Source organism: Varanus komodoensis, unplaced genomic scaffold (assembly GCF_004798865.1).
Source record: "Varanus komodoensis strain SLA01 unplaced genomic scaffold, ASM479886v1 scaffold28, whole genome shotgun sequence".
Classification (NCBI taxonomy): Eukaryota; Metazoa; Chordata; class Lepidosauria; order Squamata; family Varanidae; genus Varanus; species Varanus komodoensis.
Genome location: NW_025335727.1, coordinates 159,606 through 175,350, shown reverse-complemented (window position 1 = coordinate 175,350; position 15,745 = coordinate 159,606). Strand labels below are relative to the sequence as shown.

Here is a 15,745-nt window from a genome sequence, read left to right as displayed (position 1 = left end):
GTCCTTGTCTTCTTTTTAGACAACCGCACAAAATGTGTCTAGCTGCACAGTAGAATAAATGCCTGACCTCCCTTAGAGGGTTATAAGAGAGGAAGAACATTGGATTGGGCTTGGAGTTCCTTGGAGAAGGGGCAAGATTAAAATGTGACAACTGCATGACTGCGCTGCCCAGTTTGCTGGTAACTGTGGTGTTGTATTGGCTTCAATGTTTTATTAAGGTTTATATACACTTTTTACCAATTATTCTGTACTTTATTATTTATTATACTTAAACCCTCCCTTTCCTCCTGCAAGGAACCCAAGGCAGCTTACATAGACCTTGTCCTCAATCATAGCAACAACCTTATGAGGTAGGCTAGGCTGAGAGTTAGTCCCAGGCCCAAAGTTACCCAGTGATCTTCATGGCTGAGTGTGAACTTGAACCCAGTTCTCCTGAGTCCCAATTGAACATTCTCACCATCTTGCCTATCTATCTATCTATCTATCTATCTATCTATCTATCTATCTATAATATTTATATACCGTCCTATCACGAAGGCCTCAGGATGGCTTACATAAGTAAAATAATATAAAACATAATACAAATGAATTACAGATTCACCCTGGCTGCAGTTAAAAACATATATAAATCAATATTAAAAGTTATTAAAATATTGTTGGAATAAAAAGGTCTTAACCTGGCCCCGAAAAACAAATAACAACGGCGCCAGGCAGACCTCTCTGGGGAGCGCATTCCATAGGCGGGACGCCACCACAGAGAAAGCCCTCCTCCAGGTACTCACCCTCCTAATATCATTCACAGAGGGTTCCCGGAGGAGGGCCTCTGCCGCCGATCTCAAGGGGTGGGAGGGCAAATACGGACGCAGGCGTTCCTTTAGGTATCCAGGTCCCAAGCCATTAAGGCCTTTATAGGTAATAACCAGCACCTTGAATTGAGCCCGGACTTCAATGGGAAGCCAGTGAAGCTGATAGAGGACTGGGGTTATATGAGAACAACGCCCAGTCCCCGTCAGCAACCTGGCTGCTCTATTTTGCACCATCTGAAGTATCCGGACTGTCTTCAAGGGCAGCCCCACATAGAGCGCGTTACAGAAATCCAACCGGGAAGTAACCAATGCATGTGTCACTGTCGCTAGGCAATCGTTCTCCTGGTAGGGACGCAGCTGATGGATTAACCAAAGCTGAAGGAAAGCGCTCCTCGCCACCATGGTCACCTGAGCTTCCAGGGACAGCTCTGGGTCAAGGAGCACTCCCAAGCTGCGGACCCTGTCCTTTAGAGGGAGTGCAACCCCATCCAGGGCAAGGCCCAAGTCACCTACCCAGGAGCTCAATCCACCCACCAGCAGGACCTCCGTCTTGTCTGGATTGAGCCTCAGTTTATTGGCCCTCATCCAGCCCATTACCTTGGCCAGGCACCGGTTCAGCACAGCCACTGCCTCACCTGGATTGGTGGAAAACGAGAGGTAGAGCTGGGTATCATCAGCGTACTGATGATTCCGCAGCCCACACCTCCTGATGACCTCTCCCAGCTGTTTCATGTAGATGTTAAATAGCAAGGGGGACAAAATGGATCCACTAGCTTCTACCACACTGGTATTTTAATATATATCGTAATGTCTTTAATGCATTTAGTGCAAATAACTTCGAAATTTTGTTTGTTTATATCCTGCCATTTTTCCTTTTAAGGTACTCAAGAAGACTTACATATATCTCTCCCACTGCAGCTGTATTTATGAAATAAATAAGAAGTCATTACAATCAAAAGTTAGTCACTGCAACTGTTTCCCCTACCTATATCCACAACCATGCAGGTAATTCTTATTTGGCTGCTGTTTTGCCATAGCAGTAACTGCAGAGCTTTGGTAAAGACCCCGGGGGGGGGGGGGGGGGGGGGGGAATCATCTGCTCAGAATCAACGCATTCTTCTTCCACATACAGTTCCAGGCATCGTACAGCAAAGGTTCTTCTTGTGCATCCTGATCATTTGAATCTATGTTTAGACAGTCCTGAAACAATTCAGAAAAAGGCTCCCCTTCCCAGCTAGTTACCTGCCTCTCTTCCTCATTGCCTTTCCTGGCAATGCGAGCGTAATCCTGACGGTTCCTTATGTGTGCCGCATATTCCTGATAGGTCATAGCACCGTGCTCAGTGATCAGGTGTGGATGATGAGGTTCTGGGGAGAGCAAGATTGCAAAGTGGCCTGAAAGTCAGAATGATCCAGACACAATGACTTGGGCCGCTTGGACCTGAGTCCAAAGCCCCTGTCAAGGCATGACTTAGCTTGGTTTCCCGTCTGTAAAATGGGAAGAAGAGTCACCTCCTTCTACGGTGAAGCTCTGCACAAGAACAACCCAACATTTGGTAGCTGACGGCACACAGAGCAATTTAAATACTTCAATAAGGTGGGGGGGGTGTGGTTTAGCCTATCTAACTTTTTTGGGATCGCAATTGAGCCCTTTGTGATTTGCACAAGCAACTGCAGTGTGCATCTTCTTTCCACACAATCCCTACTCTCAGAAATCCAGGGGTTAGAACTGGCACTGAAAATACAACACTGGTTGTGTTTTTAATCCTCTCTGATTTCACCATATATGCAGGCTGCTTTCTCCAGTAAATCGGAGAGGGTATGAAATCCAGGGGAACCTACATGAATATTTGGCAAGAGTATATTGCAAATGCAAGTCTCTGGAGGCATTTAGAAATCTTCAAAACTGTTCAATGAAAGGCTGAACCCCATCCCAAAGATGAGAATAGGGAGCATCTGTATAAAGACCTGTATAAAGATCACACTCACAAAAGCAGCCTAGCCACGAAGCATACAGTGCTGGAAGGGATCAGAAATGTGTAAGGTGATGTTTGGCCATGTCTGTATTTGGTCCTTCTTGAAAAACTAACCTATCAGACATGGGTGTGTTGGCACATGGATAAACTGTGGCTTTTTATGCTGTTTATATCCTCAGTTAATATCTACCTTCACCCTACCCTTTTTATTTTCCTGCTATTTTCATATTTATTTGATTTTAACTGAGGTTTTAGTATATTAATGGTCAGATGCTGTGGGGTTTGTTTTATTCTACTTATTTATTGTAAGCTGCCCCAAGACATTCTGTAGGGGACTGGATAGAAGAGCTTTTAGTAAATAAATAAATAAACCCTGCCATGCAATTTTATTAAAAATGCAAGAAAAAAGGTGAGAAAATTACCTCAGAAAGGGAATGGGGATCTTCCAGGCTATGAGCTATCCTGAGCCTCTTCCATCCTCCCTCCCTTCCACTCCGAAGCATCTTCAAGAGAGATCTTGGTTGGTCAGGAGGATGGGAGACAACGTTCGCCTCCGCGCTCCTTCTGCCTTGAATTGGATGACCACAAACTGGGGCTGCCTGGTCAACGCTGGCGCAATGGCTAGGACTGCATCCTAGTTAATAAACAGTTTACATCCTGTGTGAACCAGGATCCCCTTCTCCTAGATCAGCCTCATCCTGCATGATTTTGAAGGAAACCTTCAAGTGAGGCTTTCCAAGTGAAAGTCATGCTTTGTAATCTAATTTTATAAATAGATTGCTAGGCTTCCTATTATTATGGATACGATGATGTTTTGAAAACGTATCAAAGGGAGGCAATTTAGTGCCCCTCATATGTTTTGGGCTTCATTTCCCATAATTCCTGACCATTGGTCCTGCTGGCTGGGGCTGACGGGGATGGCAGCCTTCAATTCTGGAAGCTAGCAGGTCACGTGTTCCTTTGCATTGTGTGCTTCGTTCATTGCTTCTACTTACTAAATAAGAACACTTTAACAATAACAAAAATACATAAGTTTGGGGATCTTACGGGAAAATGTTAGTTTATGCTAATAAGGTTTATCAGAAGTGCTGCAGAAATGGCAAAGAATTTATTTTTTAAAAATGTTCCAAAATCATTTGAAAGCATCTGTTGAAGAACAAGAGCTGTAAGTTGCTAGTACAACCCACAAGTTTGTGACCCTCTGCACTTTTCTGTGCAGTGCGCATTACTACAAGGTTACAATGATCACAACTTCGCCTGGCTGCAGAGGGCTTTCTTACCACAAGGATACAAGATAATCTCCAGGTTTCTGTCACATCGGTGCTTCTCTGCCAATGTAATGCATATAGTTGAGGCAGAACTCGCGTAAGGATTGGCGTCCGCTTGCAAAGCATGGGATGGACTCTCCAGCCCTGCAGGAATAAATGCGGGGTGGGAAGAAAGAGGACTTTATTGCTAGCTTGTTGTAATGTTGCGTCCTCTAGAAGAGCCTTCCCAGAACCAGGCCCTACAAACAGTGAGGTTTACAACTAAGTCCTTCACACAGTGCCTAGCTAAACTATGGAATTCTCCACCACAGGTGAGAGCCACCAATTTGGATAGTTTTAAACGGAGATTAGATGAACTGGGCTATCTTAGACTCCGCACTGGATGGTGATGTTCTAGCACAGTGGTGACCTATGGCACGCGTGCCACAGCAGGCACGCAGAACCCTCTCTGTGGCACGGGAACCAGGTCGCCCCGGATCGCCCCAGCAGCCGAGCATCAGATAACAGCGCACCCTGGGGCCATGCGCGTGCTCAGAAAGGAGTAGCGGTGCCAGGCGATGACGTCACACACCACGACTCATTAGATGTGACTCGTTCGAGCTTTCGCATGGCCGGTCAGTGTGCTGCCAAGGATATATATATGAGTATATTTGCTTGGACTGGCTGTGAGGTGTTTTTTCTAAACTAAAACCTCAGTCTTCAGGTTTTATTGCAGTGTTGGCACTTTGTGATAAATAAGTGGGTTTTGGGTTGCAGTTTGGGCACTCGGTCTCTAAAAGGTTCGCCATCACTGTTCTAGTATAAAAATAAATTTCTTTTATCTATATATGCTTGTCTATTCAGATAGAAACAAACAACCCTCTGAAAAAAAGCATGGCACTATTGCAGTGTCTGTGTGTGTGTGTGCGCATGCGTGCACGCAAGTTAAGGGAAATGCGAGTTGAACGGTTCATAGAAATTTTTAAAACTTAATTACTCCATTCTTGAGGACCCTCACTGTTTTGTGACTGCCTCCATTTAACTGCATGATGTGGTATGACTGGGATTTTCTTTTTGCATTCTTACACGTTCTTTACAAAAATAACAGGCCAGATACTCGCCATCGGACTGATTGTTCCCGGATTCCCCTCATCCACAGTTTTTGCAGAATTTCCATCACCCCTTATCAAGCCATGCTAAAATTTAAAGGTTTAAATACTGTGGTCACAACATCCATGCAAAAAGTATGTATGTTCACATGGCTTTCATTAAGGCCTGCCATTGCTGGCATATGTAGACTTCTTTTGTGGAGCTTTTCAGTAGGTTTTTTACCTTATTCACAGCCCACAAAGAAGTCATTCTTCAGCACGGAAAGATGGACGGTTTTACCAGACCAAAGCTCATTGGGGCAGGAGTGCGCGTCTCTCAGCGGGATGGGACCTGAGCCAAGGCCTAATGGAATTAATTCTCTTGTCTGTCTGAAGCGCACGGCCCAGGCTCTCCAAATTTGCTTCCACCTTCCCCCCCACCTGCACCTTTGCTTCTTCTCTCCCCCACATTCATCATTCTTTCATGGGAGGAAAAGAGTAAGCTCAGCAATAAAGCTTATATAAACCTCAAGTTATAAAAAAGAATCAAGATTCTCTCTTCTGCTTTCAACACCCCGCTCCATAAATCCTTCACATGGTGAAACTAACCAGAAGCACTTCTGGGAATGGTTTTATTCATTCTTCCTTCCCTTTGGACATCCTTGATATAAGGCGTGTCTCTCTTATCGTCCTACTACCCAGTCCTCTGAGATTATGAGTTATGTTAGGAAAAAAAGAAAGGGGTATGGAAAGAGATCAGGAAAGGCAAATTTCTTCTTGCCCAGGAAAGAAGAACACTGGAAAGGCAGTCACCTCCAAGTAACCTGCTACTGGATGAAGAATGGATTGTGAACAGAAAGAATACAAGGAGTTCCAATGCTGAACCCCCTCCTTTCCATAGGCGACTTTTCCCTTTATTTCTGTATTTATTTCCTCTTACATACTATTTAATCTAATAAAATATACAGTCAATTTACACTCAAAGCAGATACCAATGTCTCTCTGCTATATAATGATGCTTTGATAACACTGTATATCTTGCATCTGGACCATTATTTTTTTAATATCCAGAACATCCCTAACTGAATACTGGAGCATCTTCCACCGCTGAGTCTAGTCCGCGGGTGCTGCTGGAGATGCCCTTATCATACAATGGTCCTGCCTCATCCACGGACTTTTAAGGGCTTCTGGACAAATTCTCCTGGCATTACCACCCGCCCACTTTCTTCATACCATGCACAATTCTGCACACCTTTACTATGTCCCCTCTTGCCGCCTCTTTTCTAAGCTAAACAATCCCAGCTGTTTTACTCTTTCCTCACAGCAGAGTTAGTCCAGCTCCCCAGCCATTGTAACCGCCTCCCCTTCCAGCTTTTCTAAATCTACAATATTCTTTTTTTAGATGCAGTGACCGGAACTGTATTCTAAGTTTGGTTGCATTATAGGTTTGTATAAAGGAAGTTTGATATTGGCAGTTTTATTTTCAATTGCTTTCCTAATTATGCCTCACGCGGAATTTGCCTTTTTTCCCCGGCGGCTGCACATTGGATTGACGTTTTCCCTGAGCTGTCCACAATCTCTTACTTCGCTCGGCTCAGTTCCCAGCAGATTATACTTGGAGTTGGGATTTGCCCTCTGCCCCCACCCCCACCCCCCAAAAAAGGAAAAGAGAAGAAGAAAGAAGAGAAAGAGAGCAAGAGCAAGAGATGAACAAGAGGCTATACTATGGTGTGCTATTATATGAAACAAATAAATTATGCCTAACACAGAATGCACTTTTTCTCAGCAGCTGGACCAACATTTTCCTGAAGTTGTCCACCACAACCATAAAACCATCTTTTTCTCGGTCAGTCACAGCTAACTGAGATCCCATCAGCATGTAGGTCGTGCTGGAACTTTCACACCCACGTCCATCATTTTCCAGTTGCTTACACTGAACCGTATTTGCCATTCTGATGTCCAGGACTTCTCCCAGTTTGGAGATCCTTCTCTTTTTCCATGATAACTGAGTTTGCTCTAAGTCTTTGATGAGAGATTTTGTGAAAGGCCTTTGGAAGTCCATGTAAGCAGCGTCTACCATATCACCTCTGTCCACACGTTTACTAACACTCTCAAGGAGCTCTAAACGGCTAGCGAGACAGATCATGGCACGAGTTCTTTGAAGAAGGTATGCAGACTCTTTTTCAGCACACTTGTCCTTGTACATTCTTACTAATTTTATTTTTAATACTGCCTTCAACCAATATACCCTGTTAAGCTAACCACCTTGTAATCCCCTGGATCCTCCCAGGAACTTTTAAAAACCTTGTGCTGCATTGGCCATTCTCCAATCCTTGGCCTTTGCTGATCTTATGCATACGTTACATGCTTTTTGCTAGAAGATCAGCAATTTCATAATTGCATTCATTAAGGTAGCTGCTGTCCAGGTCCAGTGATTTAACTTTTGCATCTTTTGTCACTATCATTAGCCTCAGTTCCTCAGACACCTTTCCTGAAAACATTAGTTCAGGCACTGAAAACATTAGTTCAGACAGATGAAAATAATTCAACAATCTCCTTATCTTTCTTTAGTACTCCTATAACTCTATTTCCACCCAGTGGCCAACAATGGGGCCCCTTTCTGTGGAGCATTTAGCATAAGGATTAACCCAGCTTTGCTTACCGTAACAGTGAATTCCATAAATTGCATGCTATTTCAAGAGATAGTGAGCAATTTTATTCTACTTAATTCATTATCGATGGATGGTAATTTAAAGCCTCTATACATCATCAAAGCATTTGGACATTACTCACAGGGCATCAAATTTGGTAAAGACACATTCCGGTCACCTTGATCACCACAACAGTCTGAAGATGGCACTATTTGTGTCTTTTTATTCAAATTCAGGACACGCTATCTCCCCCGTAACTGTGCCCAGCATTTGAGCAAAGATCTAAGCAAAATGCATATGCAGCAGAATGGAGGGTTGTCTGAATTCCCCATTCGGAAGCCCAAATGTTCCGATTGAGGGCAGGGGTGACTGCGGTGGTGGTGAGACATGCAAGCAGAATTTACTGGCAGCCATTCCGAAAACTCTACGATATCCTTCTCATTCATGTTGTTTAAGTATAGGATGTAAACTTAAACATCAAAACCTTCTTAAATCTGGAATGCCTTTCCTGCTTTGGGAGCAGAAAGCCATGTATGCATCGTTTCTACCCAAGTGATTATGTTTTGTAGTTTGGGTTTTTAGGAAAAGGAGAAGTTGGTATGGGAAATATCTCTCTGTGTGTATTATTATTATTATTATTATTATTATTATTATTATTAAAACATCTCTATGCCGCCCCTTGCCGAAGCCTCGGGGTGGCTTACAACACAATAAAATACAATACAATACAAAATAACAATATAAAATTAAAATTAATAATATAAAATAAATAAAAAATATAAACGATATAAAAGAAGTTAGAAAAGAAAAGTGTAGGTACTGTAGCACTGGGAACTCTTCAGGTGTGCTTCCAACCCTGTCCGAATCTCTTTACCAGAAGTGCTGACCCTTCAAAGATATGCACATAATAGATGCCGTATCATACCTGCCAGTAAACAGGGTCCCTTAACCAGCATCTCGAAGGTGAACTCATAGGGAAAGGGGTTGTAAGCCTTCCCTCTGAAGATGTTGTTGTCTCCAGGAGGCACGAGGAAAGACTGTTCGCTTTTCAGACCAGGGGACCCGAAGCAACTGGTGGAGCTGAAGAAGAGAGAGAAGTCACAAACCAGAGCTGCCCAGTGTGTGCCAAGGCAAGGCTGAGCTCAGCAAGTGGTCTTATCTTGAAACCTCTAGATGGACAGGGCTTCTGTCTGCTACAGTGCTTAAGGCTTCCTCAGAAACTGGACTAAGCTGCACTAAGTGGAGAAGGGACAGAGGGAATGAAAAAAACACTTTAAAGTGACTTGATGTTTATTTTCTTTTTTTAAATTTGAAAATCTCACCAGGAGGGGGATTTTTTTATCCCATCGTTCCCCAGATCCATATAAATGCACCCCAATATTCTGAAAGCGACAGAAATATGCTGGGGAAAGGTATTTTGTTTTCAGTAAGAGAAAGGCTGGAAACTAATTGCAACATGGTAGATTTTCCTACAGAGGAGCATTATTTACAAAAAATATATACCCCCAGGGTATATTTCAGAAATTTTTTACTTGAGTGATGAAGACCCATTGGGTCGGCATGTCATGAGTGGAGCCGGAGGTCAGACTAGATGGCCCAGGAGACCCCTTCTGACTCGCTTCGCTTCTATTTTTCTATGGTAGCTTTACAAAGGCACTTAGATGGCAGCTGCACTTTGGGTGCACCACATACTGAGCCTGGCCCGGACCACCCAATCCATTCTCTGGACACACAAATTTTGCTCATGTAAACAGTTCCTTGGAGAACAAGAAACTTGAGCCTGTGGGAAAGCTAGTGGAATTGGACGTGGGACTCTATGTTCTGAAGAGAGTTTCTTAATCCCACTTTGATCAAAAGTTATAGGCTGCAATGCTAAAACCATCATTGATCCAGCCTTCCTACCAATTTCATAAAGGATAGCAATGGGACCGGCCCTCCCGCACCCGTGCCGCAGCGTGTCAAGGGCCATTGTAATGCTGGTGTTCAGCCCTGCAGTGAGCTGGCCAAGCCCCCCTCCACAATACTCAGCGGGATTTCTCGTCCCATCCAGTTTTTTGCTTCCCCCTCCATCCAGCAATCAGCCAGTATCCTGTGGCCAAAGAGTATGTTTAGTCTCAGGTTTTTCTCTCCTGAGAGTTTTCCCCTCCTCGCAAACTTTTCTAGTCCTGCAAACTGCAGAGTTTCTCCAGGGTTGCTGATCCTTCTTCCTTCTTGTACGTAAATGGTTACACGTGCATTTTGGTTGCAAAAGCCCCGTTTTTTTCTTCTGACTATCAGAAACCGAGGCCATGATGCTGAGCCAGGGTTCAGTGATTCCCAACTATCTTTTAACAGGACTGCACTCCTATAATCTATGATTTGCAGCACATCTCCAGAGAATGAGTAGCTCCTGGACAGGCTGCTCCCTGGACCTGTTAATCCATGCTCTGACTACAGTTCCTGGCCCTCACCAACCACAACAACATTTTGTTCTGCCTTCTCCAATGTCTTTCCAATCCCTTTGTTGCTGGTATTTCCCATCATCTCCAACTTATGGGAACCCCATGGACAAAAGCCTTCCAAAACATCCTATCCTATCCTATCCTATCCTATCCTATCCTATCCTATCCTATCCATGACAGCCTTGCTTAGTCGTCTTAAATTCACGGCTGTGGCTTCCTTGAAGGAGGCCATCCATCTCTTATTTGGTTTTCCTTTCCTTTGACTTTCCCTGGCATGGTTGCATTCTTCTGTGAGCCTTGCCTTCCCTGTGGCCTAAACCACCTGTATGTCTCTTCTGCGTTTACTCTCTATATGGCCCAGCAGACAAGGTATGCGTGGCACCAGCGGAACAAGGCTGCCTTGCATATGGAAAGTCACATTGGGGGAGTGCCCCTCAGCGCATGGCCGCTTAAGTATGGTGAAGCCGTGCTGCAAATTAATACTCTGCGTGTGTCAGTGTAGTGGTTCCACTCCTTTTCCTCTTGTGCTGGATCTGCTTGCAGGCTAGTGGTGGCCCCCAAACCCCCCTCAAGCCCCAGACCACATAGCAGAGACACTGAGAAAGCCATGAAAATCACCATAGGGCCAACCTGTCGTCACACAAGCCTCTTGCCTCACTTTCGCTTTCAGGGATGGATATGATGAAGGGCATGAGAACAGATGGGAAGAGCACTCGCAGCGCCCCGCTTGGCAGAGTGGCGAGCTCCCGACTGCTGCTGAAGACCACAGTCAAGGTTTCGGAAGGCCCAATAGGACCTGTGCTGATGATGAAAGTAGACCGAGCTAAGTCTTCGTCCAGAATCAAGTGACCTGCGCAGAAGGTACAGAGGAGGTGGTTAGAAAGCTCTCTTGGATCACTCACAGGGAAGGCTACTACCTTCTGTATCCCAGAGGCTAAAAGCCACACCTGTCTCCTTGGAACAAAGGGAAGACTTGCTGTTAGTCGCAAAGTCATGTCCGACCCATGGCCACCCCATGGACAACATTCCTCCATGCCTTCCTGTCCACCATCCCCCGGAGTCCACCCAAGCTCACACCAACTGCTTCAGTGACCCCATCCAGCCACCTCATCCTCTGCCGTCCCCTTCTTCTTTTGCCATCTATTGTTCCCAGCATCAGGCTCTTCTCCAGGGAGTCCTTTCTTCTCATTAGGTGGCCAAAGTATTTGAGCTTCATCTTCAATATCTGGCCTTCTAGAGAGCAGTCAGGGTTGATCTCCTCTAGGACTGACCGGTTGATTGCTTTGTGGTCCAAGGGACTCGCAGGAGTCTCTTCCAGCACCACAATTCAAAGCCTCAGTTCTTCGGCACTCAGCCTTCTTTATGGTCCAACTTTCACAGCCATATATTGCAACTGGGAAAACCATAGCCTTGACTATACCCACTTTTGTCGACAGGGTGATGTCTCTGCTTTTTAGTATGCTGTCTAGATTTGCCATAGCTTTCCTCCCAGGAGCAAGCGCCTTTAATTTCTTGGCTGCAGTCCCTGTCTGCAGTGATCATGGAGCCCAGGAAAATAAAATCTGTCACTACCTCTATTTCTTCCCCATCTATTTGCCAGGAAGTGAGAGGACCGGATGCCATGATCTTAGTTTTCTTAATGTTGAGTTTCAAGCCAACTTTTGAGCTCTCCTCCTTCACCCGCATCAAGAGGCTCTTTAGTTCCTCTTCACTTTCTGCCATGAGAGTGGTATCATCTGCATATCTGAGGTTGTTGATATTTCTCCAGGCAATCTGAATTCCAACCGGTGATTCATCTAGCTCTGCCTTTCTCATGATGTGCTCTGCATATAAGTTAAATAGGCAGGGCAACAGGATACAGCCTTGCTGAGCTCCTTCTCAATTTTGAGCCAATAGGTGGCTCCGTGCCCAGTTCTCCCTGTTGCTTCTTGACCCGCATGCAGGTTTCGTCTCCCTTGACTCCTGCTCCCTTTGAAAGCTGCCCCTGGGGTGGCAAGTTTGGATCATGCTCTATATTCTTACAAGCTTATTACCTCCCTGGGTTTTCTTGACATAAGATTTACGTCTTCGTCATTCTGCATCCTTTGGAAAATTGAGGAAGGTTAGGCCAAAAGCTATGGATTTAGCTGTGGCTACTCAATGATATTCACCAAGAAATCTTGCCATGAGGTCTTGCGTCTCTGGCCACACACAGAGGAAGAGGTTAAAAAATACAAATTCACAGTGCCAAATCCAATTTCTCACTATTAGCTTAAGGCATAGTAGCCCAGAGCCAGATTTATTTATTTATTTATTTATGTTTCAATTTATATCCTGCCTTTTTCCTACAAAGGGCTCAAGGCAGCTTACATCATTCTCCTCCTACTAGTTTTAATCTTATGCCCACAAGAACAACCCTGTGAGGTAGGTTGGGCTGAGAGTCTGTGCCTGGCCCAAAGACACCCAGTTGGATCCATGGCTGAGCGGGGACCAGAACCCAGATGGCCTGAGTCCGAGTCCCATGCTCTTAACCATGACACCACACTGGCTCTCCATGCATTGGAGAATGCAAGATTTCCACACATTCAGGATGCAACCTGAAATGGGTGTTGAGTACAATACAAGTGTTACCGCCAAGCATGGCAGTTATTACTGAGAAGCTCTGGGTGACTGGATATGAGTCTGTTTGATATCCATCCTAAAATGCTCAAAGCCCTTCTCCTTATTTTGCTCATTGCTTCTCAGTTGCACCCCAGGACAATTCATTTTGACCTGTTTGCCAAAAGCCAGTTAAACATTCCCAGGCGCCGAGTCTTCAGGATTCCACTCAAGCGCTCTCCAGATATATTCCACTACAACCCCCATCATCCTCAGCCAGCATGGCCTTTGGCTGCACAGGCTGATGTGATGAATTTGCAGTCCAATACACCTGACGGCTGGTCTAAAGCGGTTCCAGCTGTCTAATGGATCACTCTAATCCGTTTTTATCCTTAGCCTAAGCATAGCACTCTTGAAGTTGGCAGTGGATTACTTCATCATGTGGAAACAAAAAGGGATATCACCTCTAACCTTCCAGACCAAGAAAGTGAAAGCCAGTGTGGTGTACAGGGCTCGGAGTACAGGATTGGGACCCAGGTGACCGGGCTCTAGTCCCCACTCAGCCATGGAGCCCACTGGGTGACTTTGGGCCAGTCACAGACTCCCCATCCAACCTACCTCACAGGGTTCTTGTTGTGAGGATAAAACTGAGGGGAGGAGGAGAGTTATGTAGGCCCCCTTGAGTTCCTTGAAAGGGAAAGGTGGGATATAAATCTAATAGATAAATATGCTTATTTGCATCTGCTCTCAGCTGGTGTCTGACTCCTGCCTCAGAATGCCATTAATTTCAGCAGCGACACGGAGACAAGGAGGTGCAAGGAGATGCTGGTACAACCCACCGTTGGCGCAGCAGAGAGGCTGGTTCCAACTCTCTGTGCAGCTGAGGCAGCAGTCCTCCACGCGGGGTCGGCTGCGTATCTGGAAGGTGAAGGTTCTGCCTCCCGTCACAGCTTCAAAGCTGGAGACCACCTCTGTCTCCTCCAGAGGATAGACGAATACTCCTGTGCAAAAGAAGCCGGGCTGATCCCCAAGCAACAGTCCCCCTTGCCTTCCTTTTACTGGTCTCCTTGCTATAGCTGTCCCAGAAGAAGTGGAAAATGTAATCCAGTCCCATACAGAGCAAGAAGCCGCAGCTCCATCCACACCGCTCTCGAAAATCACCCGACTTCTACCTTACTGTAAGGGTGCATTACACCAAACACTGTGCTGGTCACCTCAGAAAGGAAGACTTCCCAGGAAGGAGCTATGGCTGATGGGAACATAGGAAGCTGCCTTTTATAGCTGTGTCTGACCCGTGGCCCATCAAACCTAGTACTGTTGACTCTGACTGGCAGAGGCTTCCCAGGGTTTGGGGCAGATTCATTCCTAGCCCTACTCGGAGATGCTGGAGATTAAGTGTGGGATCTTCCGCATGCAAAGCGACACGCTCTGCCATGAGCGATGCCTTTGACGGCGGCAGAGACATTCTTGTTGGCATCGCAAGGTATGCATCTGCCAAGAGACAAGAGATCTTCACCTGAGGCAGCTCCAAAAGAAAGGGTCAGGAACCCACAGAGTGCTTATTACATCAAGCCTTGCATGTTCTTGCAGTCATCACCTGCAAGTTCGAGAAAGCGCTTACCTTCCACGGGCCGTGGTTCCAGGTTGATGTAAGTCAGGTGAGCTGTGAGTCCCAGGGAATAGCCATTGGCACAGGCCTTCACGCACGAGCTCTGCAGAGGAAGGGCGGTCCAGGTGGGCAGGCAGTATAAGCCCGGCATGGTCTCCAGGTGGAACTGGCAAGGCCCACTGCCCACCGTCAAGGTGGGAAGAGACAAGGAAAGAGCAGTGAGGAAGCCAAATCTACGGCGAAGGCACAGGTGAAAGTCTGTATGTCTGTTAGGGCGGCAAACCAGCTTGGGGACCAAAGAGCAGCCCGAGCTGAAGAAGGACAAACGAACGTAGGTGTCCAAACACACCTTGTTCTCGTCCTTATTCCACGCCAATGGTGAACTTGCTGAGCAGTGTTTCCTCAAACCCTCTGTTTGCTTGTCAGCCTGAAATAAAGTTTATTAGAAAGCACACAAGCCCCTGGGAAATCCAAGTAAATGTCTTGTATACACAACCACTTTATCGCAGAGCCAGTCTTAATCGGAACAGAGCAACACACATGCCTATTGAGTGAAGGGTTTCTTTACGTAGGACCTCTTTAAGGCAGCATGGGCCCATTTCCTCTCCTAAGGAGGCATTGATCACTGTGTGGCCCAGCTGGATTTCACTCCCTGCTAGCTTTTATAGTCAAGAGGTCGAGGATCAGGTATGGATGTGGTTGCATGAACCTGTCCCAGCTGAAACTCATCCAGTCAAGCTGGTCAAGGCTGTGCTCTGGGTTCCTTGCCTGGTGCAGCTGTACACAATTGGAGCATAAACTAAATCCTGGCATGTATAAGATATTTTATCTTGAAAGTGTCTCACAAGTACAGTATAGTGTGCCTAAGACACGGGATAACAGATGCCTCAGCCAAGTTACCTGCATTACAGTGTAAGAATCAGGTGATGTGGCCTTTCCATGAAGCAGAGAGCTCCAGGTGATTGCCAATGGGAAGTGTTTGTCTCTTTGAGCAGGATAAAATGGAGTCAAAAGGTCTGGCTGAGTGGCCTCCTGCACACAGACCATAACACTAAGTTCATCAAGTTTCTCACCTTCCACCACTTGATGTTTTCCTCTATTTCAGGTTTATTGTAGCTAACAATTAACATCCTGGCAAACATAACAGTCCTTTTAGCATTCTAATTACTCTCTATTCTTTCCCACTCCAGAAGTGTGGATGTCACCCAGGTAACCTTTGTGGGTGGCTCAAAGGGCGGGAGCCGCAGAAGCTCTTCTCAGGAACCAAGCGAGCCTCTGTTGTTCAGGGGTTTTTTGGAAGCTCTGAACCTCTGACTGCTCAAGCAAACTGGAAAATGATCTTCATTCCAAA

The 15,745-nt window shown here is 45.7% G+C and overlaps 1 protein-coding gene across 8 annotated transcripts in view; it reads right to left on the bottom strand.

The window, feature by feature from the left end:
• The window catches only part of VWA5B2 (von Willebrand factor A domain containing 5B2), a 40,057-nt gene that overhangs the window by 19,223 nt on the left and 5,089 nt on the right, over positions 1 to 15,745 (bottom strand). For 4 of the 8 annotated variants that reach the window (XM_044434469.1, XM_044434472.1, XM_044434477.1 and 1 more), the window contains 7 exons: positions 14,744 to 14,821; positions 14,407 to 14,573; positions 13,625 to 13,786; positions 10,827 to 11,058; positions 8,693 to 8,847; positions 4,062 to 4,193; positions 2,049 to 2,173 (listed from right to left, as the gene is read on the bottom strand). In XM_044434469.1, the coding sequence (XP_044290404.1) occupies positions 2,049 to 2,173; positions 4,062 to 4,193; positions 8,693 to 8,847; positions 10,827 to 11,058; positions 13,625 to 13,786; positions 14,407 to 14,545 (945 nt within the window). In that variant the 5' untranslated portion in view covers positions 14,546 to 14,573; positions 14,744 to 14,821. The remainder of the gene's footprint in view (positions 1 to 2,048; positions 2,174 to 4,061; positions 4,194 to 8,692; positions 8,848 to 10,826; positions 11,059 to 13,624; positions 13,787 to 14,406; positions 14,574 to 14,743; positions 14,822 to 15,745) is intronic. The other 4 variants (XM_044434471.1, XM_044434473.1, XM_044434475.1 and 1 more) reach the window with 2 other exon arrangements.